This window comes from Acomys minous (genome assembly GCF_964271855.1).
Source record: "Acomys minous genome assembly, chromosome: 13".
Lineage (NCBI taxonomy): Eukaryota > Metazoa > Chordata > Mammalia > Rodentia > Muridae > Acomys > Acomys minous.
Window position 1 is genome coordinate 45,382,410 of NC_140495.1, and position 16,939 is coordinate 45,399,348.

General features: G+C 47.8%; 1 protein-coding gene across 4 annotated transcripts in view; it reads right to left on the reverse strand.

Moving 5' to 3' along the window:
- The window catches only part of MYO5A (myosin VA), a 166,181-nt gene extending 151,372 nt beyond the window's left edge, over positions 1-14,809 (reverse strand). For 2 of the 4 annotated variants that reach the window (XM_084754566.1, XM_084754564.1), the window contains exon 1: positions 14,320-14,809. In XM_084754566.1, coding sequence (XP_084610692.1) covers positions 14,320-14,346 — 27 coding nt within the window. In that variant the 5' untranslated portion in view covers positions 14,347-14,809. The remainder of the gene's footprint in view (positions 1-14,319) is intronic. The other 2 variants (XM_084754567.1, XM_084754565.1) reach the window with 1 other exon arrangement.
- Between the last annotated feature and the right edge of the window lie 2,130 nt (positions 14,810-16,939).

Sequence of the window (16,939 nt, forward strand, 5' to 3'; positions counted from 1 at the left end):
AAAAGGTACTTAACACAGGTTAGGAAATATCTGTGTCGTGACACCGTGAAGCCATGAGTAACATTTTGTTAAGTCAGGCACTGTGGCTTACATCTGTAATCCTGCACTCTGAGAGGCTGCCTTGAGTTTGAGGGCATCCTGGTCTACACAGTGACAGAATCTCTCAAAAGAAAGTCACAATAAAGAAGAACGTGTTCGCATGCAAAAATAGTCATAAAGTACTACTTAGAGAAGGCAAATCATGCTTACAAAGTAGTACACATAAAATAACCATTTTAAAAATAACACTTTTGGGGCTGGAGAGATGGCTCAGTGGTTAAGAGCACTGCCTGCTCTTCTGGAGGTCCTGAGTTCAATTCCCAGTAACCACATGATGGCCCACAACCATCTATAGTGTGATCTGATGCCCTCTGCTGCAGATAAAACGCTCATATACAATAAATAACAAATAAATCTTAAAAAAATAACACTTTTATTGATTTTTAAAAATTTTATACATGGATACAATGTATTTTGAGCACATTCACTCTCATTCCTCCCTCCGCCCCCGTGCTCCTCCCAGGTGTAATCCCCGTCCCCCACCCGTGCTCCTCCCAGGTGTAATCCCCGTCCCCCACCCGTGCTCCTCTCAGGTGTAATCCCCCTCCCCCACCCGTGCTCCTCCCAGGTGTAATCCCCCTCCCCCACCCGTGCTCCTCCCAGGTGTAATCCCCGTCCCCCACCCGTGCTCCTCCCAGGTGTAATCCCCCTCCCCCACCCGTGCTCCTCCCAGGTGTAATCCCCCTCCCCCACCCGTGCTCCTCCCAGGTGTAATCCCCGTCCCCCACCCGTGCTCCTCCCAGGTGTAATCCCCCTCCCCCACCCGTGCTCCTCCCAGGTGTAATCCCCCTCCCCCACCCGTGCTCCTCTCAGGTGTAATCCCCGTCCCCCACCCGTGCTCCTCTCAGGTGTAATCCCCGTCCCCCACCAGTGCTCCTCTCAGGTGTAATCCCCGTCCCCCGACCCGTGCTCCTCCCAGGTGTAATCCCCCTCCCCCACCCGTGCTCCTCCCAGGTGTAATCCCCGTCCCCCACCCGTGCTCCTCCCAGGTGTAATCCCCCTCCCCCACCCGTGCTCCTCCCAGGTGTAATCCCCGTCCCCCACCCGTGCTCCTCCCAGGTGTAATCCCCCTCCCCCACCCGTGCTCCTCCCAGGTGTAATCCCCCTCCCCCACCCGTGCTCCTCCCAGGTGTAATCCCCCTCCCCCACCCGTGCTCCTCCCAGGTGTAATCCCCGTCCCCCGACCCGTGCTCCTCCCAGGTGTAATCCCCGTCCCCCACCCGTGCTCCTCCCAGGTGTAATCCCCGTCCCCCACCCGTGCTCCTCCCAGGTGTAATCCCCCTCCCCCACCCGTGCTCCTCCCAGGTGTAATCCCCGTCCCCCACCCGTGCTCCTCCCAGGTGTAATCCCCCTCCCCCACCCGTGCTCCTCCCAGGTGTAATCCCCCTCCCCCACCCGTGCTCCTCCCAGGTGTAATCCCCCTCCCCCACCCGTGCTCCTCCCAGGTGTAATCCCCGTCCCCCACCCGTGCTCCTCCCAGGTGTAATCCCCCTCCCCCACCCGTGCTCCTCCCAGGTGTAATCCCCGTCCCCCACCCGTGCTCCTCTCAGGTGTAATCCCCGTCCCCCACCAGTGCTCCTCTCAGGTGTAATCCCCGTCCCCCGACCCGTGCTCCTCCCAGGTGTAATCCCCGTCCCCCACCCGTGCTCCTCCCAGGTGTAATCCCCCTCCCCCACCCGTGCTCCTCCCAGGTGTAATCCCCGTCCCCCACCCGTGCTCCTCTCAGGTGTAATCCCCGTCCCCCCACCCGTGCTCCTCCCAGGTGTAATCCCCCTCCCCCCACCCGTGCTCCTCCCAGGTGTAATCCCCGTCCCCCCACCCGTGCTCCTCCCAGGTGTAATCCCCCTCCCCCACCCGTGCTCCTCCCAGGTGTAATCCTCGTCCCCCACCCGTGCTCCTCTCAGGTGTAATCCCCGTCCCCCCACCCGTGCTCCTCCCAGGTGTAATCCCCGTCCCCCACCAGTGCTCCTCTCAGGTGTAATCCCCGTCCCCCACCCGTGCTCCTCTCAGGTGTAATCCCCGTCCCCCGACCCGTGCTCCTCCCAGGTGTAATCCCCCTCCCCCACCCGTGCTCCTCCCAGGTGTAATCCCCGTCCCCCACCCGTGCTCCTCCCAGGTGTAATCCCCCTCCCCCACCCGTGCTCCTCCCAGGTGTAATCCCCGTCCCCCACCCGTGCTCCTCCCAGGTGTAATCCCCCTCCCCCCACCCGTGCTCCTCCCAGGTGTAATTCCCGTCCCCCACCTGAGTCATTCCTAACTTCAAGTCTCTTTTATTTATAAATCACCAAGTCCAGTTTGTGTTGCCCACACACTCGCTGGTGTGGGGCCACTCCCTGGGGCACGGCCAACCTGCCAAAGGCCAAACCTTAAAGGAAACTGACTCTTCTTCCCAGCAGCCCTCAGCTAACCAGAGTTCCCCAGCTGGGGGTGGGGCTTGTGAGACCCTCCCTGCCCATGCCAGCACGTTGTCTGGTTGGACCTTGTGCAGGTTTTGGCAACCACAGCTGCTGTGAGTTCATGAGTGCAGTGTCTCAGTCATGTCCGGAAGACACTGCTCTTAAAATCTTTATGCCACCTTTTCTTCTGGAGAATGGCATGTAATACAGATACCCCATTATGCCTGAACACAAACCATTTCTCTGTAGAAAACATAAACAGAAATGGGTGACTAGAAGGATATACACCAAATATTAGAAGACAGTGGGGGCTGAATTAAGTTTTTCCTGGATTTTCCTCATCTACATTAAATATTTTTATATTTTTACTATTTTAAAATATGGATGTGTACAGAGAGAGAGAGAGAGACAGACAGACAGACAGACAGAGACAGAGAGAGCAAGCTCACCAGTGGCTCTATCTGGTCTCACATTCCCTGTGTAGACAGAGTAATCTTGAACTCTGACCTCTCCGCTGCCCCTCCCACCAAGTGCTGGTATTATGGGTATCCCCACATCCAGCTTAGAAAGTTCTGGGGACCAAACCCACGCTCCATGTGTATTAGGCAAGCACTCTCCCAACTCCGCCACACACTTACGTATATTTTAAGTGTGCCTTAAATATATTTTAAGAAAGCCCTTAAATATATATTTAAGAGAAAGTATTCCAAAGTAGTTTTTCGAGTCATTTCCTTTACTATTTCAGACCTATTAATAGCAGAAGTAACAGACAATTCTCAACTATACTTTAATATAAAGAATCCAGTTTTCCTAGTTGTCTTTAAAAATAGAAAAAGAATTACTAGGTCACTACCATGTGCCAGGTCTCCTTACATATTCTATTAATAAAGTGGGATATTAAGGCTATCCAGGGGCAGCAGGCAATGTAACTCACACCTACAATCCTAGCATTTGGAGGGTGAGGCAAGAAGATCCCTAAACTTCAAGGTTAGTCTGGGCTACAGTGTGGTGGCCAGTGTTCAATCACCAGAACCCAGCACCCACATGGCAGCTTACAACTCTCTACAGCTCCAGCTCCAGAGGATCCAGTACCTTCTTCTGATCGCCAAGGGCCCCAGGCATCATGTGGTACACATCCATACGTTCAAGCAGAACACTCACACACATTAAAAAGTGAATGAGTGAATGAATGAATAAATAAATAAATAAAATCTAAAAAGCTGGGCACTGTGGCACATGCCTTAGTAATCCTAATGCTGGGTAGCAGAGACAGATAGATCCATGGGGGATTGCTGGTCTGCCAGCCAGGCATAGTTGGTGAGTTCCAGGTCAGTGAGAGACCCTGTCTCAAAAAAATAAGGTGGACAGCTCCCAAGGAACAGTATTTCCAAGGCCGTTCTCTAGCCTTCATACATACACACACAAGCACACATGCACACACATATATGTAAACACAACATACACATAAATAAATATGAGAAAACTGAAGTACAGAAAGGGTAAGTAATTTGCTTAAAGGTCACAGAGGCAACAGGGCTGGAGAGATAGCTCAGCAGTTTCAGAGTACTGGCTGCTAGTACAAAGGTCCCCCGGTTGATTCCCAGCAACCACATGGCGGCTCACAGCTGTCTACTACTGTACTCTCTCCTGACCTCCCTGGGGGGCATCAGGCATGCACATAGTACACAGACATGCATGCAGGGAGGGAGGGGGAGGGAGGGGGGGAAGGAGGGAGGGAGATAGCAAAACTAGGATTCAGTCTTGTCCTGTGGTGTCCATGCCTTAGTTGCTATGATACACAACCACTCTCTCAGAGAAGAGAAATGAGTCAGTCAAGGAAAAAAAACACTCAGAACAAAGCTAGACTGTCGGGCTTGTGAGGAACAGACACATTTAAGAGTTGCTTGGAAACACTGACAGAACAGGTGGAATTTTTCTTTTTTAAAGATGTACTGTTTTAGCTAAGCCAGGTGTGGTAAAGCAACTCTTTAATCTTGGAAGGTGGAAGTAGAGGCAATGGAATTGGCTGACACAAGTTCAGGGCCAGCCCCATCCTCACCATGAGTTCCAGGCCAGCCAGGGCCGTACAGCAAGACCTTATCTAAAAAATAGAGTACACAGAACTAAGGCAGCTACAGAAAGCACGTCCTCTCTCACGTGTAGAAACTACAATCAGCCGACCTGAGGCGGACAGTGACTAACAAAGACTGGGGGAGGTGGGAAGGAGAGAACGCAGAAACAAGTTTGGATTGGATGCGTGTGCTCTACCCCTGAGCTGTGTTCCCATATCGCTGTGTTTGTTTTCCCACTGACTGTCTCTTACTCTCAGCACCCAGGCTGGATTAGAACCTGTTATGTAGCCCAAGTTGGCCTCCAACTTATGACAATCGTCCTGTTGTGGCCCCCAGAGTGCTGGGAAGGCAGCCACACCCAGATGCCCAGTACAGCTGGGAAGGCAGCCACACCCAGATGCCCAGTACACCCTTTAACATTTTTTGATTTTGACAGTCTCACGCAATGTGGCTCAAGCTGGCTGTTAACTCACTCTATAGCCCAGGTGCACTTTGATTTGCAATACAGCTTCCTAAGCAAATGGCATTTCAGGCCTACTGCAACCAAGCCTGGCAAAGACTTTTTTAAAAAAAAAAAAAAAAAAAACGGTATCTGGACGACATCGAATAAACAGTAATCATTATTATAGGACAGCTATTTTTGCCAGAGCTGCGCATTTGTCCAAGGCAAATATTTTAGAAGAAAATAACTGAAACTAATAGAGGGGGGAAAAAATCAAGATTTTAGTGAATGAGGAAAAGTAAAGAAACTTCAAGGACACTAAGTCTTCAACTCAGTTTTCTGATCTTCGATTTTGCTTTAACTTTGTAGCTACCATTGAACTGATACAAACCCGTTGTCCCACAAAGGAATGGCAAGAAGGCGTCACAAGCTCCCAAGACCTGAGTATGAGAGTCAGTGACAAGGTGCTGCCGCAGCATCCAGCATTCTGCCCTCAACGTTGCCGTGGAAAAGGCAGCTGATGCTGAAGAACTCTAAGGTGTGACACACCTGAAAGCAAACCTATCCTTAACACTATCAACTTCAGACACACGGTATAGTTTATAATGAGGAAGACATGTTCTTGACAGCAAAATGACAACATAATGCCAGGTGGTTTTCAAGTTAAAATTTATGATTTACACTCAACAGAGAAGCTATCTACTTTTTTCTGTCTCTCTCAAAATTCTAACTCAATTTTTCTCTTGCCAAAATGCTTCAAAGATTGAGGAAGAAAGCAGTAATTTGTTTTAATGACACTAAAAAGAAAGTAAGCTGGACTTGGTGATACACAGCTTTAAATCTCAGCATTTCGAGGCAGGGGATCTCTGTGAGTTTGAGGCAAGGTTGGTTTACATAGCAAGTTTCAAGCCAGCCAGGGCCAGAAAGTGAGATTATGGTTTGGTTTGGTTTGGTTTGGTGTTTTTAAAGAAAGTACTTTAGGTTTCTAGAAGATTACATTTTAAAATAAGTTTATATATTTCCACTGAGGAGAATTTCTCAAGCCAAAATAAGGATATCGAAATGATCTTCCAGAGACGGGACATCTAGTCACCCTACCCTTGAGGTAACACACACAATGCTGTTTTTAAAGATGAATGTGAGTGCTCTACCCCACATGTAAAAGACAATTCTCATCAAGGAGACTTGGACTCTGAAACCATCTAAAAGTGACTCACAAGATTTACATACAGAGCTGGCCATCAGCAACCAACTTCCCACTGTGAAAAGGACCTGCAGTATAAAAATCATGGTACCTCCAGATGTTGGAATGCCTATTCAATTTTTTAATGAGTACTTAGTGATATAAAAACTTATAATACAAGCCGGGTCCGGGGGCACATGCCTGTAATCCCAGCACTCGGGAGGCAGAGGCAGGCAGACTGATGAGAGCTTGAGGCCAGCCTGGTCTACAAAGCCAGTCCAAGACAGCCAAACCCAGACCAAGACAGCCTGTTTCGAAAAACCAAAAACTTATAATACACATTGGTTCTTTTTAAAATCATTAGGAAGTTACTAAAATCCTTTAAAACCATCACTTATATAGGTAGAAAAGACTTAAAGAAGCAAAGTGCCATGAAGATGCAATTCAGTGCTTGCTTGCCATATACAAGGCCCTATACTTGACTTTTAGCATCACACACAAGAAATGTTGCGTGTGATATTCTAAGTGGTAATAATTAACCTTTTATCCTTTAAATATTCTAAACTATCTAAGGTGTATTGTTCCCCACCCCATTTTCTCTCCTCCTCTCCCTCCTCCTCCTTCTTTTTGTTGTTTGTTTTCTGATACAGTTTTCTCTGTGTTACCCTGGCTGGGCTGGAACTCAATCTGTCAACCAGGCTGGCCTGGAACTCACTCTGTAGACCAGGCTAGCCTGGAACTCACTCCGTCAACCAGGCTGGAACTCACTCCGACAACCAGGCTGGCCTGGAACTCACTCCATCAACCAGGCTGGCCTGGAACTCACTCCGTCAACCAGGCTGGAACTCACTCCGACAACCAGGCTGGCCTGGAACTCACAAAGATCCACCTGCTTCTGTTTCGCTAGTGCTGGCATTAAGAACCCCATTACCACCGCCTGGGCCACAGTGCATCTTTTATTCTTTTTCAGAGGATGGAGAGAGGGGAGAGCAGTGCTGGAAAGTGAGCTTGGGGCTTCACACATGATAGACAAACACCCTGACCTGAGCTTTATCTCCAGACTTTTTTTTTTTTATGTGCTTTACACTTTGTGACAGGGTCTCACCGGGTTTCCCGGAATGACTTGAACAACCTCAGCCTGTCAGGCAGCTAGAACTTCAGGCCAAGTCAGCCTTTCCTATATAACAAATTTGAGGGCAGCTGGGGCTCCATGAGACTCTGTTTCAAAGGAGAAAGAAATTGTGCAAGTGTATCACTGGGTGGAAACAAGGGAAGAGAGCAGTGTGCAAGCAGGGGATGAAGAAAGTAAGAGGAAATATACAATGCTGAGGAAACAGCAGAAGATACTAGCATGACAGGCAACACAGAGCTCTCCAAGTCCTCACAAAGACTGGATACAAGGTGTGCTTCCTGCTATCAGTTTCTGAGACGCTGCTGATAATGTTGCTTGTGGAGATTTTCCATAGCCTGATTTTTTTAACCTCAAGATGATTCTCTATGGTAATGTATCTACTATCTTTTTGGTTTAGGTTAAAAAAAAAAAACAAACTCTTCACTTCACTCAAAGATCAGAAGCAGTAGCACTCAATCACCACCATTTTGGTGATCTATTCATAGATGGCATTGATCAAGGGTGATAGTTCCTTTTGTCTACCCAGCACTATTCCTTCTGATGGGAAATGGCTCCCAGCCACCCTATAAGGTCAGAGTGGGACTATCAATCATAATGCCTGCCCTCCGCCAAGCCTCTGGGCAAGCATAAACCTGACCACTCATGGTATTCCCCCCACACTGCCAATGGCGTATTGTGAAAGGAAAGGGCACATGACTTCAAGAAAGGGCAAGAACTTCTCTATCAGGCTTTCCCCTCCCCTCCCCCGCCCCCCCCACCAGCCCCAGAGCTGCACAATCATGTGATCTGCATATGCTCTCTATTCACTCTGAAAACAGTTGTCATGAAGATGAAAACAATGTCAGACATCAGACAGCACATTAGAGCCACTGACACACAGTCCCAGAGACAAACCTGGGCCTTAAATCAAGCCATGCTTAAACTTTCAGGTCATACACACAGGCAATTAAATCCCTTCCTGGTTTTGAACAGGTTTTCTCTTACTTCCAATTAAATGAATTCTATAGGGCTTAAGAGATGGCTCAGAGGTTAACAGTTCTTACTGCTCTTGCAGAGGACCTACCTTCAGGTCCCAGCACCCAAATCAAGTGGCTCACTATTGCCTGTAACTCCAATTCCAGGGGATCCAATGCCCTCTGACATCCAAGAGCACTTGTGCACGGGCTGTTCACATAAACTCATGGAGAGGTGCACATGTGCACATGCACGCACACAGAAATGAATAAGTAAATCTTTAAATCAGTTCTAGCTGGATAATTACTTACCTCTGCTGAAGAAAAGTTTGGTAATTTGGTATGTTAGAAATATCATTCATGAGCTGAGCATGGTGGCGCACGCCTTTAATCCCAGCACTCAGGGAGGCAGAGGTAGGTAGATCTCTGTGAGTTCGAGGCCAGCCTGGTCTACAAAATGAGGCCAGGCCAACCAAGGCTACACAGAGAAACCCTGTCTCAAAAAAAAAAAAAAAAAAAAAACCAAAATAAATAAAGAAGTAAATAGATAAATAAATAAGAAATACCATTCATGCTGGGCATTGTGGCACGCCTTTAAGCCCAGAATTTGGGGAGGCAGAGGTAGGAGAATCTATGTGAGTTCAAGGCCAGCCTGGTCTACAAAGTGAGTCCAAGACAGCCAAGGCTACACAGAGAAATCTGGTATCGAAAAGAAAGAAAGAAAGAAAGAAAGAAAGAAAGAAAGAAAGAAAGAAAGAAAGAGAAAGAAAGAGCATTTATGGAGTACCCAGAATCTAACCTATATACTACAACTAAGCTGGTTTCCTAACTTGAGGTACTCCATTACATAATATAAACTTTAATGTTTACAATAGGAACTCATTTAAAATGACACACCATTATTTCAAGTTCTAATAAGCTAACAGCTACCAAATTAAGATGCTACAAACTTCTACTACGCTTTTTAAATTTTTTTTTAAAAAAAATATTACTACTACATTTATTTCTTTGTGTGAGTGCATGCATGCACATGCCATAGAGTGCATATGGAGGCCCGTGGTCAACTTGAGGGACTCATTTCTCTCGGCTACCATGTAGGTCTTGCGGACTGAGCTTAGGCTACCAGCTCAGCGGCAAGCACCCTCGTCCAGCGGCCAGACTCCTACTATTCATGATGACTCCATCATGTCTCCAGGTCACCTGCATTTTTCAAGTTCAATCCCTCTTGTATGTCCAGCCTCTTTCCTGCTCTGACCATTCTATTCTGGAATATTTCTAGTTTTGGTATACATTTGTCAAGAAACAAATGGACGTGGCAGCTCATATGAGTGATTCCAACACTTAGGAGGAGGCTGCGGCCAGGAGGACTCCTATTAGTTTGAGGTCAGTGAGGTGGGTGAGTCCAGACCAGTGTGGGCGGCAGAGTAAGGCCCTGTCAAAAGAAAGACAGGAAAGGGGATGGGGGGAAAGAAAGAAAGCGGTGTGCGCTTCGCTGCTCCTCCAGCTTCCCCTATGCTAAAAAGCTAAGACTTAAACAGCTGCCCCGGGGCGGGGGGGGGGGGGGGGGGGGGTGGCAACTCGTACTGGAGTTGAACACCTTTGTAATCTTTGAGCCACTGGACTTTCACAATTTAAGAGAGGGTAACAAATTTCAAGTGCAACTCATAATCACTCTGCTTTGCTCAAGCACTTCAGAGGATTGTCCTGAGTAATTTTCTATTTACAGTCTGTAGGAAGAGCTGCCGGTATCCAAGGTAGAGGTATCAGCACGCCCTTATTTTGGCTCCTCTTCTTCTTATCCTATATTTAATCCTTCAAAGAGACTTTCTCTCGGGTTCGTTCTCTTCTTTAGACACATTCTTCCTATGCTTACCTCAGTTTACCTCAGTCTACCAGACATCTACAACCCTCATTTTGTTTCCTGAAACAACTCTCTTTTTCTGGTCTTCCTGGCTCCCAGTTCTCCTCCCCAGCATGCTGTATTGTGTGTTTATTACTTCTTTAATCACCTTCTTGTAATTCGCTTTTTAATTTTTCTCAGGTAGAGTCTTGTCATATGGCTCAAGCCATCCCTGACTTTATGGTAATCCTTTGTCTTCCAAGTGCTGGGTCAACAGGAGTGCATCACTACACCTGACCCATGTCATTGTTTTCAATCTATACCTCCTCCTGCTTAAGTAATCATTCACTTATTTAAAACAAGAGCTGAACAAAATAGCATCTCAGGGGCTTATAGTAGTTTAACAGTGGTAACCCACATAGGACATAACTATAGTAAGATGGAAATACGTGTAGGTCGTTGAAACATAGGGAGGAAAAAAGAGGAAGATGCTAGCAGTGGTTCAGAATCTTTTGTTTTGTTTTGTTTTTGTTTTTCGAGACAGGGTGTCTCTGTGTAGCCTTGGGTGTCCTGGACTCCCTTTGTAGACCAGGCTGGCCTCGAACTCACAACGATCCACCTGCCTCTGCCTCCCGAGGACTGGGATTAAAGGGGTGTGCCACCAAGCCAAGCCCAGCTAGAATCTTAACAGCTGGATGGATGTCAAGTGAAAATAGAATTGGCAACGTAGTAAAATATAAGACCGGAGTGAAAGAATGCTGAGGTTCCTAACCTGTGGAACTAAAGAGCAGTGCCGCCAACACGCATGTGGACATCGGAAGGAAACAGGCGCAGAGGGAGCGTGACTGACGGATGGGTGTACTTGCCAAACTCCAGATCAGAACACATGATCAGATAATGTATTGCAACACCAAAGCATTAGACTCTCCAGGAATGGTGGTTTGAGGGACAATGCTATCGAATAGCAAACCAGAACACACACACACACACACACACACACCACACCACTCCACACATGTTACATGGCTTCAGTAGGTAGATAAGAAAATGTGGAAAAGGTACATATGGCAGCAAATACACAGTCTACTGCCTTACAAAGCTGTTTTCCTCTGGGAAAACTTCAATGGCTTTGGAGTCTTAGTCTGATTTTTGTTGTTCTTTCTTACAATACTTATCATTTTCATGTATCACTGGGAGTTGTAACCAAGCAGCTTTAGGTAACCCCTGTCCACTCTAAGGCATCCATTTGTTCTCAGTAATATATACGACTGATTAATATGCAGTTCATTACATTGCTGCAGGTGATCCTTCCAAGTCTCATTGATAAACTTTGTTTCACAAACTCTGAACCTCTGAAGTTATTAAAAGCATGAATAAATGAGGTTGCCAAGTAGACATCCACTATCAAGTCAAGACGAGCAACTCTGTCCAGAGCTGACAGCCACCTGGTAGGCCTAAAATCACACAACCCAGTGGATACACTAAACCCACTGAACCAGATAGTTTACTGGTGAATTGTACCATATAGAATAACTCAATAATGCTGTAATGGGGGGGGGGGGGCAGGAAACCAACAGCTCCTTAGGTGGGGGATGGGAAAACCAACAAATATGTTTTAACCAAAATCTCAGTCTCAAGAAACATTGTATTCAGGCACTAAGCTATTGCTCTTAAATATTTAAACTTTGGGAAATTTTTATGAAATGGAAACCCTGTTAAATTGCTGTGTCAAAACCACTATCATTCTAACTTAAGAAAAGAAACTGAAGAGTCCCATGCCCTTCACTGTAATAGGAGCTGAACTGTATCACACATCAAAAGCGGCCTTAAAGGTCTGAGGACAACTTTTAAAAGGGCACTTTTAATCACATGCTGAATATCATAATTTCGGCATGTCAGGAACATGTGCTCCCCTGCTGTCTATAATCCTCTGCAAGGGAAGGTGTCTGGGTTTACCACTGGCATGATTTCTCGTGGATTCCTTCTTTCTCCTGGTTCTTACTACTCAGACTTCCAGCATCACTCCAACCTTTACCATATTCTAAGGAGCATTTCCTATCTCCTGCTAACGCATCTGCCTGCCTGCTTTTAAGGCAACAGCAGGTTATTTATGCCCTTGGAGAGGCAAAGTGGGTCAGGAATAGAAGAAGCAGACTGCGAGCCCTATGAGGGAAATGGCTATGACTGGTCTACTGTTGGGAGACTCTAAACACCAGGCAGAGTGTTTGTTTGGCAGACAGGATACACAATAAATATTTCTGCCTGCCATTAAACTAAGGCCCCATTCAGAGAATCGGCCCGCAAATATCCATGGAACCAGGCTATTCTTAGGTATACGTGAATTTAGGGAAAAGCCCCTTAAGTCCCAACCTCAGTCTCAGGGACTGAATTGGTCTGTATGTAGGAAGACTAAAAGATGAATTCTATTACCCATAAAGCTGTGATGGAAACTCAAAGTGTTATAGCTTAAAAGTGATAACGCCATTCCCATTTTTCCCCTACAAATCTTTTGGTTGAAGGAATCAGATCTAGAAGCCCAATGACTTACCACCCAATTTCTGCATATCAGCCTACAACTAACAGGTCAAAGATGGATGGCTGGCAGGGGCCTCATAGGAGCTCAGAGAGGACAGATCAAAGTAAATCAAAGTAACGAAGCAACGTTTACAGACTGACAGCTCTTTACAGGAACATAAATGAAACTTGTATCTGCCGCAGACATTAACTGCATTGATTAAATGAGTTAATATTTACAAGACCTGGAATTGTACTATATAAGTTAGTAGGGTAACTTTCAATCAGTTTCCAGTGATAGACACTCATATCTTTGAGACCTGCCATGGCTTAAAGAAATTACTAGGTTTAGAGAAACATTTTAATTGTACACTTCTTAAATCTGGGGCTAGAAAGAAAAAAAAAAGTCCCAGGTTCATGCCAGCTCCCCATTTCATGGCTGGAAGAAATTAATCATATACCTCATATTTGTTAGAAGAAGATGAAATGAAGATGAAGAGAAGAAGAAGAGGAGGAGGAAGAGGAGGAGGAGGAGGAGGAGGAGATCATAGGTCACAGAAAGCTTTCACAACTAGTATTAAATTTGACCCTCACAGCACCTTGTAAGGAATGCAGAACAAGGATAAATAACTCTATTGGTTAAGAAACCTGAACCAGGGAGGTTATGTAGTTTGTCTAAGATCACACAGTTGGTGGAAAGGTCTAGACCAGATGCAGTTATCTGGATGCCCCAATCAGACTTCTTTCCTCTAGGCTGCAATTTGGGCTCTGGGCTTACTGGTGTCATGTGTGCAAGGCAATGATTCCAAAATTCTAAAAGAAGAGTCCAGAGAGCTGGGGCTATCTATATATAGCTCGGCGGTAAAGGATTTACCTAGTACGCTTGAGGTCCTATATTCAATCTCCAGTGCCAGTGAAGGAGACAAAGACAGAGACAGGAAGACATAGATTCTGGTAAATTTTTGAAACGTGAGCTTGAAAAGTTAAGGCAATTCTGTTGAGTGGATTAGAGATAATTAATAATCAATAGCTGGCAAAACACCTATTGAACTCGTAATATAAGATACCACGATTGCATGCACCACGCACTGCTCAACACAGATTTTCTGAACAGTCTCTCCAAATTACGCCATTCAGAGATTACTAGACCCTGAGAATATGGGCGTCGGTTTGAGACTGAAAAGGCTGACACTTCCCCTAAACGAAGACCAAAAGGGAAAGGCTTGCCGGAAAGGAGGGTGAGGACACAGAGCTAACGAGGCTCTCGGGGATAAAGCGCAGGTTGCAAACTCCCAGCCACTGAGGAGCCTGAGAATAAGCTCGCCATCGCCCGGCTGCATCTTCCCTTAGACTCCGCACCTCAGGGCAGAGGCAAGAACCCTGCAGCTAAAGGTGAAAGCGGACTGGCCATATCTGCAGAATCCGAAATAGTCTTCCCCGAGAGGCTGCCTGGCTCATACTGGCACAGGACATTATTTTAAGCACGAGTCCCCAGAGAGCGGCCCGAGCATCTGCCTAAGTGCATCATCCCACCCGAAATAGGCCCAGGAGGCAGAGCAGGGAGGTACAACTGGGCAGGGAGGTGCAGCCCGGCAGGGAGGTGCAGTCTAGCAGAACCCGCCGGTCCAACAACCACGGCCCCGGGCGCGCGACCCCTCCCCAGGGCGCGGCCCCGCGGCGCGCGTTACCTTGGTGTAGAGCTCGGACGCGGCCATGGCGGGCCCAGCGCCGACGCCCCCCGCCTGGGCGGAGGCTGCAGCTCGCGTGGCGGCCGCCCGCGCCGGTGAAGCAGCGGCGGGCGGGAGGGGAGCAGGGGAAGGGCCGGGCTCAGCAGGGCGGGGCCGCGCTGGCGGGCGGGACCGGGCGGGGCGGGGCGCGTCAGACGCTAGCGGCGAGCGGGAGCCTGGCGGTCATCATCACCCCCCTTCCCCCGGGGCTCGCCGCGTGAGCCCAAGGCGCGTGCCCGGGGGTTCGGGGTACCAGCCGCGGCCGCCTCAGTCTCCCCAGCCGCTTGCTGTCCACACACAGCCCTTGCAGTCTCCTCTGCAGCCTCGTGTCTTCAGCCCCCTCGTCTTCTCGGTTTCCCCGGCTGCTTCGCCTCCTCGGAGAGGCCTGGTCTCCGTAGCCTCCTCCGTCTCCGCGGCTGCCCGCGATGCAGCCGTCGCCGTCGCCCTGTGCATTGTGGGAGCGGGAGGAGGCTGCGCTCGAGCGCGGCCACCGCGATTGCTCCCGACTCTCTCGGGCTCACGCTGCCTCCCATCGGCGGCGGGCACCGAGCATCATCAGCCCACGCGGCTGACATCCAAAACACCTGCCTTGGCGGAGTCTCCAGTGTGCGCGAACGTGGGACAGTGTGGGAGCGCGCGTCCCGCGCGAGGGGCTGTGATGGCAAAGGTTGTTAGTGTCCGCGTGGACCCAGGAGCCCAGAGGTTGCTCATCCTGGTCCAGGCTTTTCTAGAAAGAGAACTTGGCTAGGGGAGGGTTCGTGGAAGGCCTGTCCATAATGTGCAACTCTAGAAGAGCCTTGCTCGCTGCAGGGCGGGGAAGCTGAGCCCTGCACCACCTGGAATTTGAAGGATGCCCAAGGTCACTCTGCACTTGGGTCTGCCGCAGGGTCGCTTGGTGATGCAGGAACGTAGATAGGGTGGGCGCTAACACAGAAACTTGAATGAACCTGAAAGCAAGATGGCCCTGGGGACCGGCCACCTTAAACCTGTGGGTTCCCCGACCTTCCAGAACAAGCCCTTTGTTCTGCTCAGCTCTTAGGCTAGATGGTAGTACCCGACGCTGATCCTGGAGCCACCTGACACCAAAGTCACCTGAAAACGGCAGCCCACTGAGAGAGACTCAAGTGCTTGCAATTTTCACTCACTCTCCTCGGTCCACTTAGATAAGCACAAAAATGTGGTCTTTTCATCCCAATCCTCCATGTTCTCCCTACCTACACTTTCACACTCATTTGAAATACTCTTTCTAAATTACAGCCTTTTTTATGTGCCCATCTTTCTTATTTCTTTCAATTGCAAATGGTGGCTGGTGCATGTCATTGTTTGGTGCGTTGGTTTTTGAGACAGGCAGTCCAGGTTGGCTTCGAACTCCCCATCCCCCTGCCTCTCTGCCTTTCCGGTACTGAAATTTTAGAGCTGGTTCTGAGATCATCCCAGTCAAGGTCAGAGCACAAAGCCTGGCTCCCTGATTCTGTGTGAACTTGAGGAAAGGGCGTTTGAATGAAGACTATTCGCCGCTTTGATGTTGATTCCATCCTTTCTTCGTCCAGCTGTGAAAAGACTGTGAAAGCTGTGAAAAGCTGTGAAAAGCTGTGAAAAGTGCACTTCTGACCAGCAGAGCATACAAAGCACTGAGTTGAGATTTGGGAGACTTAGCTCCTATCTCTTAAGGCGAGTTCCTTCACGCTTGTGCAGGGCGCCTGTTTTCTCATCTTCCTAGCTACCCCTCTGGACTGCTGAGGGACACCGAGTGTGAGAAAGGAACACAAAAACACCCAAAATCAAACCCTGAGGGTTCTTATAAAAGCAAACTTTTCCCCCTTCCCATGAACAAAAAGAAAATTGTGGTGATTCTTTCATAACTGTCAAACACATGCATTCAATCACCCACATGTTTGAAGCCATAATGAAAGAAAGAGGAGATGAGAGGTGGAAGAAAAGGTTTTTTCCTTTTGGTGATGGTGGGGGCGAAAGTCTCTTTATGAGGCTGAGTCCCGGGAGTACTGGAATTGCAGGTGCGCGCTGCCACATAGACTTCTAACCTCTTGTTTCATTCAGGAAAAGAACAGACTTTAAGCAAAGCACACACAACCAGCACGTGGCGTGGGGGCACTCTGGTGGAGGAACTCTTCTGTCTCATGCATATGTATTTATAGCCCAAAGTGCTTTGTTATTAGTATAGTCTGCAAACCAGGAGAAGGGTCCACATTCTGAAAGTAGGTACAAGGTATTGCTTATTTTATTGTAAGTTGATTAAAAATTTTCAGTCATTGCTTTATAAGTTAACGTTTTCTTGTAGGTTGTTTTCAAATGAAAACAATGTCCAAGTTTAAATGAAAGCAAAAACAAAATAAAAAAACTTTTCTCCAAAGTTCAGATGCCCCTTAACTTTCTTTTTTAAAACTTAATAAGTCATATCCTGACAAACCAATTAGAAATTAGAAATACTGTTAATTTGAAGTGTACTTAATAAACCTACTGAAGAGTAGTGGCATAGCTTAAGCCTCACCTACCTTGATTTGCTCAGAACACTTAAATTAGTCTTTTGTTGGGCAAAGTCATGTATCACAAAGCCCAGTTA